Raw genomic sequence first — 22,544 nt, 5'->3', positions numbered from 1 at the left:
CTCATCACAGCACCACTCTGAACTTTAGTGCGCTAGCAAATTAGCCCCCTCAGTTACAATTAGCTGTGTTACTTTCACTCCCTGGCTGAGCTGTGCTGATTAGATCTTGTGGATTAGATAATAACTATCACGTCTCTGGAGCTGGCAGCTCTCCCACTAGCAAATGCAATGTCCAAACCCCATTCCTATTGCCCAGGGTACTGACAGAGCCACTATAATGGTAAATGACAGCAGGCTCCCAGATCACTTCAAAGCAGATATGAGATTCTGAACAATGAGCAGGAACGAGCAGTGGCCCCAGGACTAAAGTTTCCACTCTCCACAGGATGCTTTTCATCCGTCACAGATAAATTACTTGAAGTGCATCATCATCAACAACTACATCCATTTCTATAGACCCTTTAACCTGGATACAACAGACTCAATGGCATCTTTTAAATTCATTCGATACATTCTTGAGGGTGTACAGGGAAGGAGCAGGATAGAGGGAATTACGAAAAGCTAGCACAGACACCAGAGGCCAAATGGGCCCCTCATGCTGTCTTATTCACGACATGATATCTAGAGGCTGGATAGACTGGGACTTTTTCCCCTGGAGTGTAGGAGGCTGAGGGGTGATCTTACAGAGGTCTATAAAATAATGAGGGGCACAGATCAGCTAGATAGTCAATATCTTTTCTCAAAGTTAGGAGAGTCTAAAACTAGAGGCCATAGGTTTAAGGTGACAGGGGAGAGATACAATAGTGTCCAGAGGGGCAATTTTTTCACATAGAGGGTGGTGAGTGTCTGGAACAAGCTGCCAGAGGTAGGAGTAGAGGCTGTTACAATTTTGGCTTTTAAAAAACATTTAGACAGTTCCATGGGTAAGATGGGTATAGAGGGATATGGGCCAAACGCAGGGAATTGGGACTAGCTTAGTGGTAAAAACTGGGTGGTACGGACATGTTGGGCTGAAGGGTTTGTTTCCATGCTGTAAACCTCTATGACTCTAATTAAACTAAACTCCTAACTGGAATGATACAGTATTATCATTAGAAAGGTTGTTGAAATGGCTTGTGTTATTATCTCATGAATTGCCCTCACTGTCAGACACTCTCCATCAAGCTCCCTTTGTGGCTCCAGGAAGGAGATTTTTGAGCAGGGCAGTGTAACTCTGTCTGTCCCTCTCCCCCATCAGGAAGAATGATCTTCTTTGTTAACTGTTTCTCTTTCAAGCTTCTGGTTGAGACTGGAGCGGGGAAATAAATCCTTGATAGGAAACTGGCTCATTTCATTGCCTTAGTACATTGCATCAATCAAGGAGAGATTAAAGAGTTTCCCATCAGTACACTTACTCAATCTCAACTGCTCTCTTCTGTCCTGCCATCACTAACACAGACTTTATTGACCTCATTCCAAAATCGTAATGGTCCTATGGAGACAGGAAAAGAGAGAGGATGGGTTAGAGGTCAGAGACACACATGTCAGTAACAATAATCTGGCAACTCTAAAGTCATAAAACTTTCCAAGAAGTTTTGGATAAACATTTTTTTGATTCTTTGAGGGAATGTGTTGCAGGTAAGGCAGCATTTATTGCCCATCTCTATGTATCATTGAGAAGGTGAGCTGCCTTCTTGGACTGTTGCAATCCACATGGTATGGGTACACCCTCCGTGCTGGTAGGGAGGGAGTTCACGGATTTTAACTCAGCAACTGTGAAGGAACAGTGATATATTTCCAAGTCAGGTGGTGTGTGACCTATGACTGTACATCAGTTGTAGAGGGACTATACGTAAAGAGAGATGAGAGCAGACAGCTCAATCTTACTTAAAGAGGTATGTTTTAATGACAGGAAGGAAGCACAGATGTTTAGGAGCTCAGGTCCCAGGCAGCTGAAGACAGGGCCACAAATGATCGTCAAAATAAAATTGGGGATGCTCAAGATAACAAAATTAGACGAGTGCAGACATTGTGGAGGGTTGTAGGGCTGAGGAGATTGCCAAGATAGGGAGGGACGAGCCCATGGATGGATTTGAAAATAAGAATAAGAAATCTAATATTGTGATGTTAACTGTGAGCCAGCATAGGTCACTGACCACAGGGCACTGACCAGGGGTCAGAGAGGATAGGTCACTGACCAGAGGTCAGAGAGGATAGGTCAAAGAGGAGAGGTGACTGAGGATCGGTCACTGACCAGAGTTCAGAGAGGTTAGGTCAAAAAGGAGAGGTCAGTGAGCACAGGTCAGAGAGGATAGGTCAAAGATGAGACGTCAGAAAGGATAGGCCTGTGAAGATAGGTCAGAGAGGACATGAGGATATGTTGAGGGAGCTAGGTGTTTTCTCCCTGGAGAGACGAAGGTTGAGAGGTGACCTGATAGAGGTTTATAAAATGTTGAGAGGTATAGATCGGGTGGATTCTCAGAGGCTATCTCCCAGGGCTGAAATGGTTGCTATGAGAGGACACAGGTTTAAGGTGCTGGGGAGCAGGTACAGAGGAGATGTCAGGGGTAAGTTTTTCACTCAGAGGGTGGTGAGTGAGTGGAATTGGCTGCCGTTGGTGGTGGTAGAGGCAAACTTGTTGGGGTCTTTTAAGAGACTTCTGGATGAGTAGATGGGATTTAATGGGATTGAGGGTTACAGATAGGCCTGATAGGTAGGGATATGATCGGCGCAACTTGTGGGCCAAAGGGCCTGTTTGTATGTAGTGTTCTATGATAGGTCAGAGAGGATAGGTCAGTGAGGATATGTCAAAGAGGAGAGGTCAGAGAGGATAGGTCAGTGAGGATAGGTCACTGACCAGAGATCAGAGAAGACAGGTCACTGAGGATAGGTCACTGAGCACAGGTCAGACAGGATAGCTCTCTGAGGATAGGTCACTGAGCACAGGTTAGAGAGGATAGGTCAGAGAGGATAGGTCAGTGAGGATAGGTCAAAGAGGATAGGTCAGAGAGGATAGGTCAAAGAGGATAGGTCAGAGAGGATAGGTCAGTGAGGATAGGTCAGTGAGGATAGGTCAGAGAGGATAGGTCAGAGAGGATAGGTCAAAAAGGATAGGTCAGAGACGATAGGTCAGAGACGATATGAAGATAGGTTGAGGGAGCTAGGTCTCTTCTCCCTGGAGAGACGAAGGTTGAGAGGTGACCTGATAGAGGTTTATAAGATGTTGAGAGGAATAGATCGGGTGGATTCTCAGAGGCTATTTCCCAGGACTGAAATGGTCGCTACAAGAGGGCACAGGTTTAAGGTGCTGGGGAGTAGGTACAGAGGAGATGTTGGGGGTAAGTTTTTCACTCAGAGGGTGGTGAGTGAGTGGAATCGGCTGCTGTCAGTGGTGGTGGAGGCGAACTCGCTGGGGTCTTTTAAGAGACTTCTGGATGAGTATATGGGATTTAATGGGATTTGGAGTTATAGATAGGCCTGGTAGGTAGGGATATGATCGGCACAACTTGTGGGCTGAAGGGCCTGTTTGTGCTGTAGTGTTCTATATTCTATGCTCTATGTTAACGTCACCCCGAAGGTTTCTATGCTCCAGAGAAAAAGGTCCCAGTCTATCCAGCCTCTCCTTATAACTCAATCCATCATGTCCCGGTAGCATCCTAGTAAATCTGTTCTGCACTCTTTCTAGTTTAATAATATCCTTTCTTTAATAGGGTGACCAGAACTGTACAGAGCATTCCAAGTGTGGCTTTACCAATGTCTTGTAAAACTTCAACAAGACATCCCAACTCCTGTATTCAATGTTCTGGTTGATTGCACTATCTCTGAACAAGACTTTCCTTCCCATACCAACTCCTTTCCTTGTGCATCCAAGATTGGTTCAGGTTCATCTGCATCTGAATTGAAAAAGGCAAGGCAAATCCTCTTGGTGAGCCTTTTACTATGTGGGTTTAAATACTGACTTTCACACTTCACAGCCAGGCCTGTTCATACCCTCACCTGCGCTCATTCCAGCAGGGGTGATTGGATAGTGGTCTGGAATGGGACATCCCTCCCTGACTGCTGGCTGGTTTTGTCTGCCCCAGGAGCCAAGTGCAATAAGCCCAGGGCTGCTCAACAATTGTAACTGTGATATTTCTGACCTCCTGGTCATTGAGTCTGAATAGTTGCACTGATTGGTGCAGTAATTGACTGAGGCTGTCAAGTACTGAACTGAGGTGAGTCACAGATTCAATATAACAGTCGTGCAAAAATAGCTTGAATAATGATGAATGTGCTGTGAATTCTGTAATTTCACAATTACAATCGTCAATTACAGATCAAGCCCTGAACTGAAGCAGCTTTAATAATCTTTCAGGAGATTAATTACAGGAGATAGAGGGGAAGATTGGCTCTTACCTGTTGGGATAATTGCTTGCTGGCAAGCTGATATACATCAACAATCTTTCCAGAGAGGGATTTGGCTGATTTAAACCCCTCAGAGAACAGCATGATCTCTGCGATTAGATAGTAATCCGGTACCATCATTGCCACTGGTCGGAACAAGGATTTCAGGTTGTCTGGGAGTTCCACACGTCCTTCATATCTAAGGCAATGAAAACAGGAGTCAGGCTGACATTAGGACCAGGAGCTGCTGCTACACTGACTGTCTGGGAGAGATGGGGCTGGCAGCATCACGCACCACCTCATTGTCAAAGAACAAAGAAAATCACAGCACAGGAACAGGTCCTTCAGCCCTCCAAGCCTGCACCGACCATGCTGCCCAACTTAACTAAAACCCCCTATTCTTCTGGGAACCATATCCCTCTATTCCCATCCTATTCATGTATTTGTCAAGACGCTCCTTAAAAGTCACTCCGTATCTGCTTCCACTCCCTCCCCCAGCAACGAGTTCCAGGCACCCACTATTCTTTGTGTAAAAAATCTGCCTTGTTCATCTCCTTTAATCCTTGCCCCTTAAACCTGTGCCCCTGAGTAATTGACTCTTCCACTCTGGGCAAAAGCATCTTGCTATCCACTCTGTCCATGCCTCTCATAATCTTGTAGACTTCTATCAGGTCAGTCCTCAACCTCTGTCGTTCCAGTGAGAACAAACCATGTTTCTCCAGCCTCTCCTCATAGCTAATGCCCTCCATACCAGAGCAACATCCTGGTAAATCTTTTCTGTACCCTCTCCAAAGACTCCACATCCTTCTGGTAGTGTGGTGACCAGAATTGAACACTATATTCCAAGTGCGGCCTAACGAAGGTTCTATAAAACTGCAACATGACTTGCCAATTTTTAAACTCAATACCCTGGTCGATGAAGGCAAGCATGCCGTATGCCTTCTTGACTACCTTCTCCACCTGCATTGCCACTTTCAGTGACCTATGTACCTGTACACCCAGATCCCTCTGCCTATCAATACTCTTAAGGGTTCTGCCATTTACTGTATATTTCCTATCTGTATTAGACCTTCCAAAATGCATTACCTCACATTTGTCCGGATTAAACTCCATCTGCCATCTCTCTGCCCAAGTCTCCAACCGAACTATATCTTGCTGTATTCTCTGATGGTCCTCATCGCTATCCGCAAATACACCAATCTTTGTGTCGTCCGCAAACTTACTAATGAAAGCTGTTACATTTTTCTCCAAATCATTTATATATATTGCAAACAGCAAAGATCCCAGCACTGATCCCTGAGGAACGTCACTTGTCACAGCCCTCCATTCAGAAATGCTACCCTCTGCCTTCTTTGACCGAGCCAGTTTTGTATCCACCTTGCCAGCTCACCTCTGATCCCATGCTACTTCACCTTCTGCCTGGCATGCACGCACTGCTGGCTGGCATGCACCCACTATCTCCTGACACACACCCACATGCCGCCTGACACACACCCACTACCGCCTGACACACACCCACTGCCGCCTGACATACACCCACTGCCGCCTGACACACACCCACTGCTGCCTGACGAACACCCACTGCTGCCTGCCACGCACCCACTGCCACCTGACGCGCACTCACTGCCGCCTGCCGTGCACCCACTGCCACCTGACGCGCACTCACTGCCACCTGCCGTGCACCCACTGCCACCTGACGCGCACTCACTGCCGCCTGCCGTGCACCCACTGCTGCCTGGCACGCACCCACTGCCGCCTGACGCACAGCCACTGCCACCTGATGCACACCCACTGCCGCCTCACACACACACAGTGCTGTCTCACACACACACACTGCCGCCTGATGCACACCCACTGCTGCCTCATGCACACCCACTGTCACCTGACACACAGCCATTGCCGCCTGACGCACACACACTGCCATCTGACACACACCTGCTGCCGCCTAACATACACCCACTGTTGCCTGACACACAACCATTCCAACGACACACTCACTAGGCACATTCACTGCTGCCTCATGCACACCCACTGCTGCCTGATGCATACCTGCTGCTGCCTGACGCACACCCACTGCTGCCTAACACACACTCACTGTTGCCTGACACACACCCACTACAGACACACTCACTGCCACCTGACGCACACCCGCTGCACACATACTGCCACCTGAAACACTCACTGGACAAAGAACAAAGAAAATTACAACACAGGTACAGGTCATTCAGCCCTCCAAGTCTGCAGCGACCATGCTGCCTGACTGAACTAAAACTTCCTATCCTTCCAGGGACCATATCCCTCTATTCCCATCTCATTCATGTACTTGTCAAGGCGCCACTTAAAAGTCACTACCGTATCCGTTCCACTACCTCCCCTGGCAACGTGTTCCAGGCACCTACCATGCTCTATGTAAAAAAATCTGCCTCCTACATCTCCTTTAAACCTTGCCCCTCACACACCGCCTGACACACAATGCCGTCTGACACATACTCAATGCCGCCTAACACACACTCAACGCCGCCTGACATACACTTTAATTCCAGGGCAATGTGCTATACATCTGCGCACCAGGACTTTCACAGGGCCCTTCTACACACCTCCAATCACATGTCCAGTCTTCACCAAACCAGAAACCTGAAAATGCAGCTCTATATTGTTCTGTGACTGAAACCACTTAATAGCTCACATCACCTCATAGACCTTTCAACTAATAGGTCATTAAATTCTAACGCGCAAGTCACAGTGTGAGGTAAATAAACTGTCTGCTGTCGGATGGAATTAGAAAAAATGCACTTTGCAGAGTTAATCCTTGGTGTAAGCCAAGCAGAAATGACAGAGGGTTATTATCAGGGCAGGAGCTGACATCAATGCTGGAATTCATCAACTGAGGAAAAGAAAGATGTTGAAACTTGAAGACTAACTATATTAATACTGGCAGCTTTAAACTAAAAACACACTAAACCCTGGGACTGGAAACATCAAAGATTTCTTAGTTGAGCAGCACTTGGAGATTAGAGTTTAATGTTGGTCACACAACCGACCTAAGGAGCTGAAGGAGGAAACAGACTAACAATGTTGGCCTTTTGTGACATTTCTTCAAAGCAGAGCAGAGGGAGAGATGACCCGTTCACACTGCCACTTAGTGTCTGATCTTTATACAGAGTGTATCCAGAAGCTGGTATGGAGCCCAGTGTTGACTGACCCCCACAGAGGGCAGACAGGATTGATATGCCACTCAGATCTGTCAATACCCTGGCACTCTAAACGGATAACCCTGAACGGGAATGTGACATCTTTTAGAACAAAAGGTCACGTCTCAGGAAGTGGAATTATTATTAATCACATATACCAGATTTTTGTGATCCTTGCAGTCTTTGGATATCATCATTCTCACCTTGACTTAGGTCCCATTTTCTCTTCTGATTCTCATTCTCTCCCTCGCGTCCTATTGTCATCCTCCTTTTTCATTTAGAACATAGAACACTACAGCACAAACAGGCCCTTCGGCCCACAAGTTGCACCGATCACATCAACACCTACCAATCCATAGACCTATCTATAACCCCCAATCCCATAAAACCCCATGTACTCATCCAGAAGTCTTCTAAAAGACCCCAGCGAGTTCGCCTCCACCACCACTGACAGCAGCCGATTCCATTCACTCACCACCCTCTGAGTGAAAAACTTACCCCTAACATCACCTCTGTACTTCCCTCCCCGCACCTTAAATCTGTGTCCTCTCGTAGCGACCATTTCAACCCGAGGAAATAGCCTCTGAGAATCCACCCTATCTATTCCTCTCAACATTTTATAAACTTCTATCAGGTCGCCTCTCAACCTTCATCTCTCCAGGGAGAACAGTCCCAGCTCCCTCAACCTAACTTCATAAGAACATAAGAACATAAGAAATAGGAGCAGGAGTAGGCCATCTAGCCCTTCGAGCCTGCCCCGCCATTCAATAAGATCATGGCTGATCTGTTGTGGCTCAGTTCCACTTTCCTGCCCTCTCCCCATAACCCTTAATCCCCTCTCTTATCAAAAACCCATCAACCTGCTTCTTAAAAATATTTAGCGAGGCAGCCTCCACCACTTCAACGGGCAGAGAATTCCAGAGATTCACCACCCTTTGAGTGAAGAAGTTCCTCCTCAACTCCGTTCTAAACCGCCTCCCCTTTATCTCGAGGCTGTGCCCCCTAGTCCTACTGTCTTTTTTGAGCGGGAAGAGTCTCTCCACCTCTATCCTATCCATCCCATTCATCATCTTATACGTCTCAATGAGATCTCCCCTCATTCTTCTAAACTCTAACGAGTACAAGCCTAGTTTATTCAGCCTCTCCTCAAGGCATGCCTCCCAATCCAGGCAACATCCTTGTAAATCTCCTCTGCACCCTTTCAATAGCTTCCACGTCCTTCCTATATTGAGGCGACCAGAACTGCGCACAGTACTCCACGTGAGGCCTGACAAGGGTCTTATAAAGTTGCAGCATTACCTCCCGATTCCTAAACACAATCCGTCGATTTATGAAGGCCAGTACACCAAACGCCTTCTTGACCACATCCTCCACCTGCGAGGCCGATTTAAGAGTCCTGTGGACCCGGACTCCTAGATCCTTCTGCTCTTCAACACTGCTAAGACTCCTGCCCTTGATAGTGTACTCGTTCATCCCGTTGGTTCTGCCAAAATGGACGACTACACATTTATCCGCGTTGAAGTCCATCTGCCACTTCTCCGCCCAGTCCTGCATCCTATCTATGTCCTGCTGCAACTTTTGACATCCTTCCAGACCATCCACAACACCACCGACCTTCGTGTCATTGGCGAACTTACTAACCCATCCCTCCACTTCCTCATCCAGGTCATTTATGAAAATGACAAACAGCAAGGGTCCTAGAACAGATCCCTGGGGCACTCCACTGGTGACTGACCTCCATCCTCCATCCTCCTGTTCCTGGGCTGGGAAACCCGTCCGGGGGCTGGGAAACACGTCAAGTTTGGGAATTGGAAAACTGGCCAAGGGATTAGTCACTAATCCAGAGAGTTGGAGCACAGTTTTGGGACCAAAGGGAAGTTGGCCCAGGAAGTGGGAGATGCCCCATGGTTTGAGAGCTGACTTACGTATTGAGAACGGGTCCAGGGATTGGGAATTGACCCAGGAATTGGAAGATAGATAATCCAACCTTAGAGTGGCACTGAAGGAACCATTATGCCAAAATAAAGGTTATAAATAAATAAAATTCAACTAAAAAAGACATGGAATATAAAGCTAGTCTCAGTAATGGTCCATCTGGCTCACTAATCTGCAACCCTTACCCAGTCTACAAGTGACTCCAGACCCGCAACAATGTGTTTAGTGCCTAACGTCCCTCTGAAACAATCTAACAAGCCACACAACTCAGTTCAAGGGCAAATAGGGAAGGCAACAACTACTGGCATTGCCAGCAATGCCCACATCCCCTGAAAGAACAACAGATAAATGGGCCATAGCTTCCAAGCTCCAGAGCATCATACTGGGGGGAGAGTATTCCTTTCTGGGAATCCCCTTCAGAAGTACACAGGTAAGGTATGCATAGCAATGGTCTACAAGGCCAAACTTCCCTGGGGCGATTGCTGTTTACTGGGAACCATAATGGAAATGCAATTTGAATCACAAACTTGAGTGATGATGATTCCAGCTGGGTTACTCAGAAAAAAAGTCAGGAGAATGAAAACTAACTTTGGGATAAGTACTGCAGTTTTAAACAATGCTTGGCAGTTAACTGTCAGCCATCACTAACTGGTCGACATCTCTGCCAATCAGAGTGCAACCAATCAGAACTTTCTTACAGAATATAAATTTGTTGCTTTCAATTACAATGCTATTCTTGTGAATTACCTGGTGAGTGCAAGATGATCAGTTTTGTTTCAGGGTAGTGTGTATCCTGCAGGGAAACTAACAGTTGCTGATGTTCCTTTGTGTCTGCTGCCAACGTCCATGGAGGTGGTACAGATCACCGGTTTAGAAGATGCTTCCAGTGGAAGGGGATGGATCAAGTCATTGTGGTCCATGGAGGTAGCAACAACATACGTTGTACCTGCCTTTGACAAGGTACCACTTGCATAAAGTTAAATCTGACAGGATCCAGGGTGTGGTATCTTAATGGATACAAAATTGGCTTCTTGACAGAAGCCAGAGGATGGTTGTGGAGAGTTGTTTTTCAAACTGGAGGCCTGTGACCAGCGGTGTGCCTCAGGGATCAGTGTTGGGTTCACTGTTATTTGTCATTTATATTAATGATTTGGATGAGAATATGGGGGCGGGGGCCTGGTTAGTAAGTTTGCAGATGACACCAAGATTGGTGGTGTAATGGATAGTGAAGAAAGTTATCTCCGATTGCAACGGGATCTTGATCAATTGGGCCAGTGGGCTGACGAATAGCAGATGGAGTTTAATTTACATAAATGTGAAGTGAAGCATTTTGGTTGATTGAACCAGGGCAGGACTTACTCAGTTAATGGTAGGGCGTTGGGGAGAGTTACAGAACAAAGGGATCTCAGGGTACAGGTTCATAACTCCTTGAAAGTGGAGTCACAGGTGGACAGGGTGGTGAAGGAGGCATTCGGCATGCTTGGTTTCATCGGTCAGAACATTGAATACAGGAGTTGGGACGTCTTGTTAAAGTTGCACAAGACATTGGTAAGGCCACACTTGGAATACTGTGTGCAGTTCTGGTCACCCTATTATAGAAAGGATATTATTAAACTAGAAAGAGTGCAGAAAAGATTTACCAGGATGCCACCAGGACTTGATGGATTGAGTTATAAGGAGAGGCTGGATAGATTGGACTTTTTTCTCTCGAGCGTAGAAGGCTGAGGGTTGATCTTATAGAGGTCTATAAAATAATGAGGGACATAGATCAGCTAGATAGTCAATATCTTTTCCCAAAGGTAGGGGAGTTTAAAACTAGAGGGCATAGGTTTAAGGTGAGAGGGGAGAGATACAAAAGTGTCCAGAAGGGCAATTTTTCACAGAGGGTGGTGAGTGACGGAACAAGCTACCAGAGATAGTAATAGAGGTGGGTACAATTATGTCTTTTAAAAAGCGTTTAGACAGTTACATGGGTAAGATGGGTAGAGAGGGATATGGGCCAAATGCGGACAATTGGGATTAGCTCAGGGATTTAAATAAAAAGGGTGCATGGACGTTAGGCCGAAGGGCCTGTTTCCACGCTGTAAACCTCTATGACTCTAAGTAGAACTAGGAAATAAATTCTGCATAGCCAGTATGAGGAGAAGGCACTAAATTCAAAAGCAGAATGTCAGAGGTTACAATCTCCGGATTGTTACCTGAACCATGTAGATTGGCATAGGGTACATTAAATTAGAGAGATGAATGTGTGGCTGGCTTAAGGACTGGTTTGGGAAATGTATGTTCCAATTTATGGGACACTGGCACTGAGGGCAGCAGCTTCTCAGCCTCTCTGCCAGTCATCATGCCATCCTCCAAGCTCATGGCTCTCTTCCAATGTCTCTCCAGCTGGCTGGAACTGCTCTCAGCTGGTTCCATTCTTCTTTATCTAACCACAAACAAAGAATCTGTAGACTTTAGTGAGGTGTTCGGCAAAGTCCCACATGGCAGACTGGTACAAAAACTAAAATCACATGAGAATTGGGGTGGACTAGCTAGCTGAATGCAGAACTGGCTTGGTCAAAGAAAACAGAGTAGCGGTGGAAGGGTGTTTTTCAGAATGGAGATCTGTAGCTAGTGGTGTTCCACAGGGATCAGTGCTGGGACCTATGTTATTTATAGTATGTATAAATGATCTGGAGGAAAATGTGAGAGGTCTGATTACTAAGTTTGTGGAGACACAAAAATTGGTGGAGTTGCTGATAGTGTCGGGAATTGTCAGAGAATGCAACAGGATATGGAAATGGAGGGATTCCATCCCTCGACCTGGCAACTGGCTGAGACTAAGGGCAGGATTTTCCAGCCACACTCACCAGGAAACCGGAAAAGCCCACCCAAGATTAACAGAGCTTTCCATGATCTGCCCTCACCCGCAACGATTCCCTTGGTTGGTGAAACAGGAAAATTTATCCCTAAGTGTCAGATTATGGTGTTATGGCACCAACCTTGGTGCCATAACACAGGCCAATTTCTTCCCTGAGTTCAGCTGGTACTCAAACCATCATTAATGCCTCTGTTGCTTCAGTATTTGACAATTCCATTACCTGGCTAGCCTCCTAGGTCTACATGGGATGGCATGGACACATTCACCCAAGCACAGGGATCCGGGTTCAATTCCGGCCTTGGGCAAATGTGTGGAATTTACACATTATCCTCGTGTATGCATGGGTTTGCCCCCACAATTATAACAGCTTGTATTTATATTGCACAAACTGGTACACTGGACAACATGAGGTGTGGTTAGCTCACGTGACCAAAAGCTTGGTCAAAGGTCAGTTTTCAGAAGGAAAGTCAAGTAGCGAGAGACCTGAAGGGAGCTGAGGAAGGAAGGGATTGGGTGACCATCAGGCAGTCCAAGAGAAACAGGCAGGTAGTTCAGGAGTCCCCTGGGCTCTCACTCACAAATTGAGGCTGATGAAGGCACTGGTTCCTCCAGGAATCACAGGCTGAGCCAAGCTTCTGACACCACAAGCAGCCTGTCTACACAGGAGGGGGGAGGGAAGAGAGGCAGGGTAATAGTAATAGGGCATTCTATAGTCAGGGGTATAAATAGGCACCACCGTGGTCATCAATATGACTCCAGGATGGTGTGCTGCCTTCCTGGTGCTAGGTTCCAGGATGTCACTGACATCCACTAGGTGTTATTATTGTGAGGGCAGCACTACTGTACAGTGGTTAGCACTGCTGCTTCACAACTCCAGGGATCCAGGTTCAATTCCAACCTCAGTTATCTATGTGACGTATGCACGTTCTCCCATGTCTGCATGGGTTTCCTCCCATGGCATAAAGATATGCAGGTTAGGTGGTTTGGCCGTGCTAAATTCTCCCTCAGTTTGACTCAGTGGAGTCTGCATGTTCACCCCATGTCTGCATGGGTTTCCTCCAGTTGCTCCAGTTTCCTCCCACAATCTGAAGATATGCAGTGTGGGTGGACTGGCCATGCTAAATTCTCCCTCAGTTTGTCTGTGTGTGAGTGTGTACCCTTTACGGGCTGCCATCCTATCCTGAGTGTATCCTGCCTACTGCCTGTTGGAATCGGCTCTGACTCCTCGTGACTCTGAATGGGAGGAAGCAGTTAGTGAAGTATTGTTATTTCCAGCAGTGAGATCCAATAATGTGTGAAGAACTTGCCCTTTTATCGAACCTTCATTCCACGCTGAAGAGTTAGTTGACAAAGCAATCTTTTCTTTTTCCCCTCCCACACATATTCACAAAGCTAGACCCGTTAGAACTCTGTAACAATCAAACACTGCTTTCAGCTTGATTGCACTGTCAGTTCAGTTGCTGACTCAGTCTATCCCAGATGCATCAGCGTAGCCCTTTTTAAAGGTAATACAAGCAGTCCTTGGTCTTATAACACAATGGATTCCTGAAAACTACATTGTGAGTTGAAACGTCACAATGTTAAGAATGGGTGATTGGTTCATGAACATTTATTAATGTCCAGTCTCCAGGAGGTCCTATGAGGAGAGACTGAGGGATTTGAGGTTGTTTTCGTTAGAAAGAAGGCGGCTAAGAGGGGACCTTATTGAAACATATAAGATGATTAGAGGTTTAGATAGGGTGGACAGTGATAGCCTTTTTCCTCGGATGGAGAAAGCTAGCACGAGGGGGCGTAGCTTTAAATTAAGGGGTGGTAGTTATAGGACGGATGTCAGGGGTAGGTTCTTTACCCAGAGGGTGGTGAGGGATTGGAATGCCCTGCCTGCTGCAGTTGTAAATGCGCCTAGCTTGGGGGCGTTTAAGAGATCCGTGGATAGGTTTATGGATGGAAAGGGTTTGGTTTAGGTTAGAGGGTCATTGCTTTTTAACTGGTCGGCGCAACATTGTGGGCCGAAGGGCCTGTTCTGCGCTGTAATGTTCTATGTTCTATAGTCCTTCAGGTTCTTTTATGTGACTATTTGGTGCCCTCAGATGGTGGTAAGCTATTTGTCTGAGGCTATTTGCAAGGTACAAGTCACTTTAAGACATGAGGCCACACAGAAATGCTAGGGGTCATAATTACTGTGCTCACATGCTTTCATCTAGGTGTCTGTCTAAACTAGATACACCAAACCAAGACAGTTAACATTGATAGAGTGTAACTGGTAGCAACTTTCTACTGGTTGTAATGTGACCAACGGGAACAAGATGTAAGTGTCAGCTGACCCAATAAACCATGGAATTAATCAGAGTGATGTATCGTCAGCTGATCAAGTGATTCATGATAAATAAGAAACCATTAGAATTGCTGGAAGCTTGGAGTGGACACAGCAAGAAGTCTCACAACACCAGGTTAAAGTCCAACAGGTTTATTTGGTAGTAAAAGCTTTTGGAACGCTGCTCCTTCGTCACCTGATATTTACTACCAAATAAACCTGTTGGAGTTTAACCTGGTGTTGTGTGACTTCTTATTATGTTTACCCCAGTCCAACGCCGGCATCGCCACAGTGTGGAGTGGCCCAGGGCGAGGAACACAAGTTTGGAGTAATGATGTTTCTTTATTAATTTTGATTTATAAGTTGGAGTAAGTTTTGTCGTATTTTCATATCTGCATTTTTGAAGAGTTCCTTTTGAAGAAACAGACATTGCCTCTCCCACTCCACTGCTCCCTGTCCATCTATCATTCTATGTGTCTCTATCCCCATTTCTCTGGATTCTACAGCCACATTTTTACCAGAAAACCAGAGAGAAGTTTCTCCACTTCCGCCAGATTGTTCAAGGTCAGTGACCGAAATATGTCTAAGTAGGGCAGCGCAGAGTGTTGTAATGCTGAAAGCAGCATTGTAAAGCCAAAACGGTGCAAATTTATAAAAGTCGTAAGTGCCATCTATTGTAACTAGCACATTATAAAGACAAGCCCTGCCTGTCCACACTGAGGGGGCTATTCTCCCATCCCATTGCACTAAAACATTAGCACAGGGTGGCGGGAAAATCTCACAGCTGGCGATGCATGGGATTCACACATGTGTTCCTGCCATGATAGTGTCTGACAACACCAGGTTTTAGTCCAACCTATTTATTTGATAATATTCTCACAAGCTTTCGAGGGGTTACCCTCTTCGTCAGGTGAATGGAGAGTTCTGGCCTCAGACAGAGCATATAAAGCACAGACAGCTCTGTCTGAGGCCAGAACTCTCCATTCACCTGACGAAGAGGGTAACCCCTCGAAAGCTTGTGAGAATATTATCAAATAAATAGGTTGGACTAAAACCTGGTGTTGTCAGACTTTTTACTGTGTTTACGCCAGTCCAACGCCGGCATACCCACATCATGATAGTGTCTCCCAGAGACGGATTTTCAGTGGCTCTGTGCTCCGTGTCAGAAATCAGTGGGGAGGTGCAGAAGTAATTTTAATATTACTTTGCATCTGATTTAAACGCAATTAGTAGGCCCGGATCTGAAGTCTCACTTTCGAGGAACTAGCGGCCTAACCCCACTGAAATTAAGGGGGACAATCGGAGCCCCAAGGGGCAAAGTGCCAATGCTCATGAGGTAGGGCATATAAGGGGGAGGGAAATGGAGTCTATGGGGCAATCGGTGGGGGTCCCACTGCCACTCTGCAGTTGGGGTCGATGGGGGAGAGAGGGAAACCAGCAATCGGGGGTGGGGGGGGCGGTTGGGACTGCGCAGGGTGGTGATAATTGTCGGGGGGGGGTGTGAAGCTGGAGATCACAGCAGATCGGGAGGAGTGGCCTCGGGGTTGGGCCCAGGGATGGTCAGGGGGCCATTGATCAGGCTGTTGGGGGGGAGTGGAGGGGCCAGCATTGCGGGGCTCGTGGGGCTAGCCAGCGATCAAGCTGGCCATCAGTCAGGAAGCTGGTAGTGCAGGGCCATTGCAAATGCGCTGATCTCAAGAGTGGCCTGCTCAGCGTGCTGGTTTCAGCCTCTCCAGCAGAATAGGCACCGTCCCTGAAATTCAATGATATTCACATCTGCAGTACAGAGTGCAGAAGAGTGAGTGAGCTCACACTGAAAAAAACTGCATGAATTGCTCCAATTTCACGCGGGTTCCACATTTAGAATTTTTTTGGAGAATTCCAGCCACAGTCTTTCATATCATAGAAACATAGGGCAGAATTTTCCAGACAGTTTCACGGTGAGGCAGGCAGGGGCTGAGGGGAAGGCTGCTCATGACCCTACTAAAGCCCTGAAGTGGCCAAGTGGCTATTTCAGATCTGGGTCACTTCCCCTCAAAAACCTGGGGTCTCCCTTTCCCCCCACCTCCTCTCACTCCCACCAGCCTATCCCCCAATACCGATATCATCCCTCCAGGATATCCCCTACCCTCATACTCCCTGGTATTGACCTGGTGCATTCCTGGGATGAGGCTCAGGAATGATGTTGGGGTTCCTCTTCCAGCTGACAGATTGGCCAACAGCTCTCCAGGACAGGACTTCCATCTGGGGCGGACAGAAGGCAGCAGAGCTGTCAGAGTCAGTGTGTTCCCTGCTAATCCTCAAGATGGCAAGTGCTGAGCACTCACCATCCTGAAAAGATAGGCCTTAGAAACAGAGAAAAGGAGCAGGCCATTCAGCCATAGAGTCATAAAGGTTTACAGCATGGAAACAGGCACTTCAACCAATTTGTCCATACCGCCCTTTTTTTTAAACCCCTAAGTTAGTCTCAATTGTCTGCATTTGGCCCATAACAATCTTACCCATGAAACTGTCTAAACACTTTTCAAAAGATAAAATTGTACTCGCCTCTACTACTACCTCTGCCAGCTTGTGCCAGACATTGACCACGCTCTGCATGAAAAAATTGCCCCTCTGGACACTATTGTATCTCTCCCCTCTCACCTTAAACCTATGCCCTCTAGTTTTAGACTCCCCTACCTTTGGGAAAAGATATTAACTATCTAGCTGATCTGTGCCCCTCATTATTTTATAGACCTCTATAAGATCATCCCTCAGCCTCCTAAGCTCCAGAGAAAAAAGTCCCAGTCTATCCAGCCTTTCCTTATAACTCAATCCATCAAATCCCGGTAGCATCCTAGTGAACCTTTTCTGTGCTCATTCTAGTTTAATAATATCCTTTCTATAATAGAGTGACCAGAACTGTACACAGTATTCCAAGTCTGGCCTTACCAATGTCTTGTACAACTTCAACAAGACGTCCCAACTCCTGTATTCAATGTTCTGATCAATGAAACCAAGTATGTCAAATGCCTTTTTCACCACTCTGTCCACCTGTGACTCCACTTTCAAGGAGCTATGAACCTGTTCTCGGAGATCTCTTGTTCTGAAACTCTCCCCAACGCCCTACAATTAACTGAGCCCCTCGAACCTATTCTACCACTCAATATGATCATAGCTGATTCTCTATCTCAACACCATATTCCTGCACTCTCCACATTTAAAGTCTAAAAATCTATTTTGTTCTGACATGTATTCAGTGAGTTAGCCTCCACAGCTTTCTATGATAGAGAATTCACAGGTTTCCCACCCTCTGAGTGAAGATATTTCACCTAGTCTCAGTCCTAAATGGCCTATTCCATATTTGGAGACTGTGACTCCCTGTGGTAGACCCTCCAGCCTGAGGAAACAACATCACAACCTGTCAGAATGCAATCAGATCATTCTCCAGTGAATATAGGCCCAGTCGACCCAATCTGTCCTCATAAGACAATCCTGCCATCTCAGGAATCAGTCCGAAGTCTTCACGGTACTCCCTCTACAGCAAGTCTATCCTTTCGTATATAGGGATACCAAAGCTGCATACAATACTCCAGGAGTGGTCTCACCAAGGCACTGTATAGCTGCAGTAAGTCACCTTGCTCCTGTACTCAAGTCCACTTAAATGAAGGCTAACATAACATTTGTCTTCTTAACTGCTTCCTGTGCCTGCATGCCTGCTTTCAGTGGGTGGTGTACAAGGAGTCCAGGTCCCTTTTTATATCAACATCTCCCAATTTCTCACAAGTTAAAATAATACTGCCATTGGTTTCTCCCTACAAAGTGGACATCAGTATATTTATCCACATTATATTGCACCTTCCATGTATTTATCCACTTACTCAACTTGTGGAAGACATCTTGAAGCCTCTGAGCATCCTCCCCCTCACCACTCACATAAACCCTTCGCCAGCCCCCAACCCACCCCACATGTTTTTGTGCAGTCAGCAAACTTGGAAATATTACTTTTGGTTCCCTCTTCCAGATCATTGCTGATAGTTGTGAATAGCTGGGGCCTAAGCACTGTTTCTTGTGGGATTCCACTCCTCTTGTTCTGCTGTAAATGTAGTGGCCGTACTGTTACTCAGCCTGAGTTCAGGTGGTAGCACTGGCAAAGATTCAAACCATGGATCTGCTGCTCTTGATGGCTCAGTTAAATGTCATGCCAGTCTAGACACCAGCTGAGTAATCTGATGGGCCTCATGCCCAAGCACTGAAATTAAGCAGGGCTCTGCCATCATATCCATGCAGGGCAGAAGCCTGTGGATATGCTCCCAAACACGTCCCACATACATCTAGTAAAGGCTACAAAGAATCATGTGTCCTAAAGCACCTAGTGCACAAGTCATAGTGATAGATAAAGGAAAATCTTCCCATCGCTGGAATAATTCAGGCAGCAGCCCGTCCTTTCCCACACTGAATTCCTCCACTGCCCACCAGACTTCCATTTCACAAATGAGATAGCTGTAAGATGACTGTGGGAGCTGCTATTCACCAAGCTGAACAGTCGGGGGGGAGGTTTTAGGCCCAGGCCTCATTTCTATGGCAATGGATAAGCTCTCCACCTGCCCAAGTACCATCAAGAATGAAACTCAGCTCAGCATCTCCTCATCAGAGAGAGTGTAGCTTCACTCTGAATCAAGCTGTGTAGAGCTATAGTCTTGGCAGCGCTCAGTACTATTGTTGGGTGGTTAATATGGAAACTGCTTACTCTAAGAACTGTTATTTTTAATCTTTACAATTACAAACATTCTGGAATAAAGCAATCTGAATGTTTTAAAAGACAACTTCCAATTTAGATCAACATGTGGCAGGAAGGCAAATATTTCTGTGAGTTGCTGCTTACCCAGGGTTCATAGTTGCAAAGAAACTACAGGACATATTCAGTCGGATTTCTCTACCTTCAAACACAAACCTGGAAGACAAGGAGCAAATAATTAATCAGTTCAGAATGACATAGAACATAGAACATTACAGCACAGTACAGGCCTTTCAGCCCTCAATGTTGTGCTGAGCTATGTCCAATCCTAAGATCAAGCTATCCCCTCCTTATCATTCTGGTGTGCTCCATGTGCCTATCCAATAACCGCTTGAAAGTTCCTAAAGTGTCCGACTCCACTATCACAGCAGGCAGTCTATTCCACACCCTAACCACCCTCTGAGTAAAGAATCTACCTCGCACTAGTTGGTGACTAGTGGAGTGCCACAGGGATCGATGCTGGGGCCTCAGCTATTTACCATTTATATAGATGATCTGGAGGAGGGGGCTGAGTGTAGGGTGATGAAATTTGCTGATGACATGAAGATGAGTGGAAAAGCAAATTGCGCGGAGGGTGTGGAAAGTCTGCAGAGGGATCTGGATAGGCTGAGTGAGTGGACGAGGACCTGGCAGATGGAGTATGTAGCCAAACAGGCCAACTAAAATGGCGTTTTGTAAAGCACTCTGGGATAACTGGGCAAGAAACTAAACCGACAAGCTGCAGTTTAAAGACAGAGACAAACAGGCTGCAACCCTGATGAGTGAATACACAGGATATGGGCCATCTCTAGGATGAAAGAGACTTTCTGGTCACACTGGGTTGTGTGCCAGACGTAAAGGCACCGTGAATCCTTATTTAGGAGGAAGGTATGTGACCTATGTGCCTACAACACCTACAGGCATGGCCACCGGGGACACACCCAGAGATCGGTGTGGTAGCACCTGATTGGACTCTTATCGATCAGGGTGATCAAGTCCTGATCGATTGATTGGCAATGGCCAAAAAAAGGGCATGAAACCAAACGGGGGATAAAGGATGCTGCACAACCAGGAATCTCTCTCTCTCTCTCTGACCCCACGAACGAGCTACAACAATGGTGAACATCGCCAGCAAGAGGAGAGCCACCACACCCGAGAAGGAAGAAAGAAAGACTACAGCCAGAATGCCAGACCAGAGCAAAGGACCAAACTACGCAGACAACTACCAAGACCAGCACACAGATAAAGGCCAGTATCTGTTTGGGTATTTGTCAGTCACACACAGTTAAGTCAAGGTCTTGTACTTGAATTCTAGTATTTTCTGTAAGATAACTTATTGTTGGTCAGGTGGGTGGTTATTGATTGTGTGGGTTTAATTAAATATTGTTTGTACGAATAAGACGTCTACTCAAAGTTATTTGTCCACCGTATAAGGGTTAAAACAGGCTGATTTTTACAACATTTGGCGTCCCTGGGTGGGCCTCGATAAGAAGTAACTTTGTTGCTCCGATATCGAACCCCACAGACTTTATATTGAATGGTTATTCAAAACTCAGAGCCAACAGGTGTGAACTCCTTATTGGACAAATAACTGCTTTCGGGAAATTGTTTATTGTGCATGTATTGTTACTAACAAGGAGGATAGGGTAAACTCTGTAGGTTTGTATTAGAACCCAGAGGGATTAGGACCGGAACATAGCATAAAGCTGTACCTGCAGTCCGATCGCCTCCCTACCCCTTGTCATTAAATATAGAATGGCAGAGAAGTGTCCCATATGGGAAAAAAAATCAGGGAATATATTAAGAAGAAAGGGTGGCCCCTATGGGCAGAATCTTGTGCCAATACTGAGACGGGACCGGGATCCCGAGGGCAGAAGTATTGGGACGATCTAAGGAAAGTTCAGGGAAAACGGGCAAACAAATATGAGAAACAGATTGCTGTTGTGAGCTGCTTCGGACAGCTGCTAGGTACAGAAAAGGAGTTAAACACAGTTCGTAAGGAATTGGAAGAGATAAAAGCCGAAAAGGACAGAGAGATAGATGAATTAAGATAGATGAATTAAACTAGAAAGCGTGCAGAAAAGATTTACTAGGATGCTACCAGGACTTGATGGTTTGAGTTATAAGGAGAGGCTAGATAGACTGGGACTTTTCTCTCTGGAGCGTAGGAGGCTGAGGGGTGATCTTATAGAGGTCTACAAAATAATGGGGCACAGATCAGCTAGATATTCAATATCTTTTCTCAAAGGTAGGGGAGTCGAAAACTAGAGGGCATAGGTTTAAGGTGAGAGGGGAGAGATACAAAACAGTCCAGAGGGGCAATATTTCCACGCGGAGGGTGATGAGTGTCTGGAACAAGCTGCCAGTGGTTGCAGTAGAGGCAAATACAATTTTGTCTTTTAAAAAGCATTTGATAGTTATATAGCTACGATGGGTATAGAGGGATATGGGCCCCCCTCACTTTCACCCCCTTTCCTCAGGGATAGTGAGGAAAGGGGGTGAAAGTGAGGGGGGCATAGTTGGGGAATGCAAGGCACGGCATAGTGGGGGTGGGGCGGAGCAGGGTTTGAAATGTGTGTACTTTAATGCGAGGAGTATTCGCAATAAAGTGGATGAACTTGCAGCATGGATCAGTACCTGGGACTTTGATGTTGTGGCCATTTCAGAGACATGGATAGAGCAGGGTCAGGAATGGTTGTTGCAGGTTCCGGGGTACAAATGCTTTAGTCGGAGTAGAGATGAAGGTAGAAGGGGGGGTGGGGTAGCATTGCTAGTCAAGGACTGTATCACAGTGTCGGAGAGGAAGTTTGATGAGGACTTGTCAGTTGAGGTAGTATGGGCGGAGATTAGAAATAGGAGAGGAGAGGTCACCCTGTTGGGAGTCTTTTATAGACCTCCTAAAAGTTCTAGAGAGGTTGAGGAAAGGATTGCGGAGACAATCCTGGTTAGGAGTGAAAGTAATAGGGTAATTGTTATGGGGGACTTTAACTTTACGAATATTGATTGGAGTTGCTATAGTTCTAGCTCGCTAGAGGGGTCAGTGTTTGTACAAAGCGTGCAGGAAGGTTTTTTGACTCAGTATGTAGATAGGCCAACTAGAGGTGAGGCTATATTGGATTTGGTGCTGGGAAATGAGCCAGACCAGGTGCTAGACTTGGAAGTTGGTGTGCATTTTGGTGATAG

General features: G+C 46.3%; 1 protein-coding gene across 1 annotated transcript in view; it reads right to left on the bottom strand.

The window, feature by feature from the left end:
• The window catches only part of LOC145337798 (dynein axonemal heavy chain 6-like), a 785,492-nt gene that overhangs the window by 467,407 nt on the left and 295,541 nt on the right, over positions 1–22,544 (bottom strand). Inside the window, exons 29-31 of the mRNA XM_080182651.1 lie at positions 19,470–19,538; positions 4,315–4,501; positions 1,335–1,411 (exon numbers count right to left, since the gene is read on the bottom strand). Of these exons, the coding sequence (XP_080038777.1) occupies positions 1,335–1,411; positions 4,315–4,501; positions 19,470–19,538 (333 nt within the window). The remainder of the gene's footprint in view (positions 1–1,334; positions 1,412–4,314; positions 4,502–19,469; positions 19,539–22,544) is intronic.

The sequence above is a fragment of the Carcharhinus amblyrhynchos genome, unplaced genomic scaffold (genome assembly GCF_965287045.1).
Source record: "Carcharhinus amblyrhynchos unplaced genomic scaffold, sCarAmb.v2.hapA scaffold_76, whole genome shotgun sequence".
Classification (NCBI taxonomy): Eukaryota; Metazoa; Chordata; class Chondrichthyes; order Carcharhiniformes; family Carcharhinidae; genus Carcharhinus; species Carcharhinus amblyrhynchos.
The sequence above is the reverse complement of the archived record's forward strand: the minus strand, read 5'-3'. Positions and strand labels throughout refer to the sequence as shown.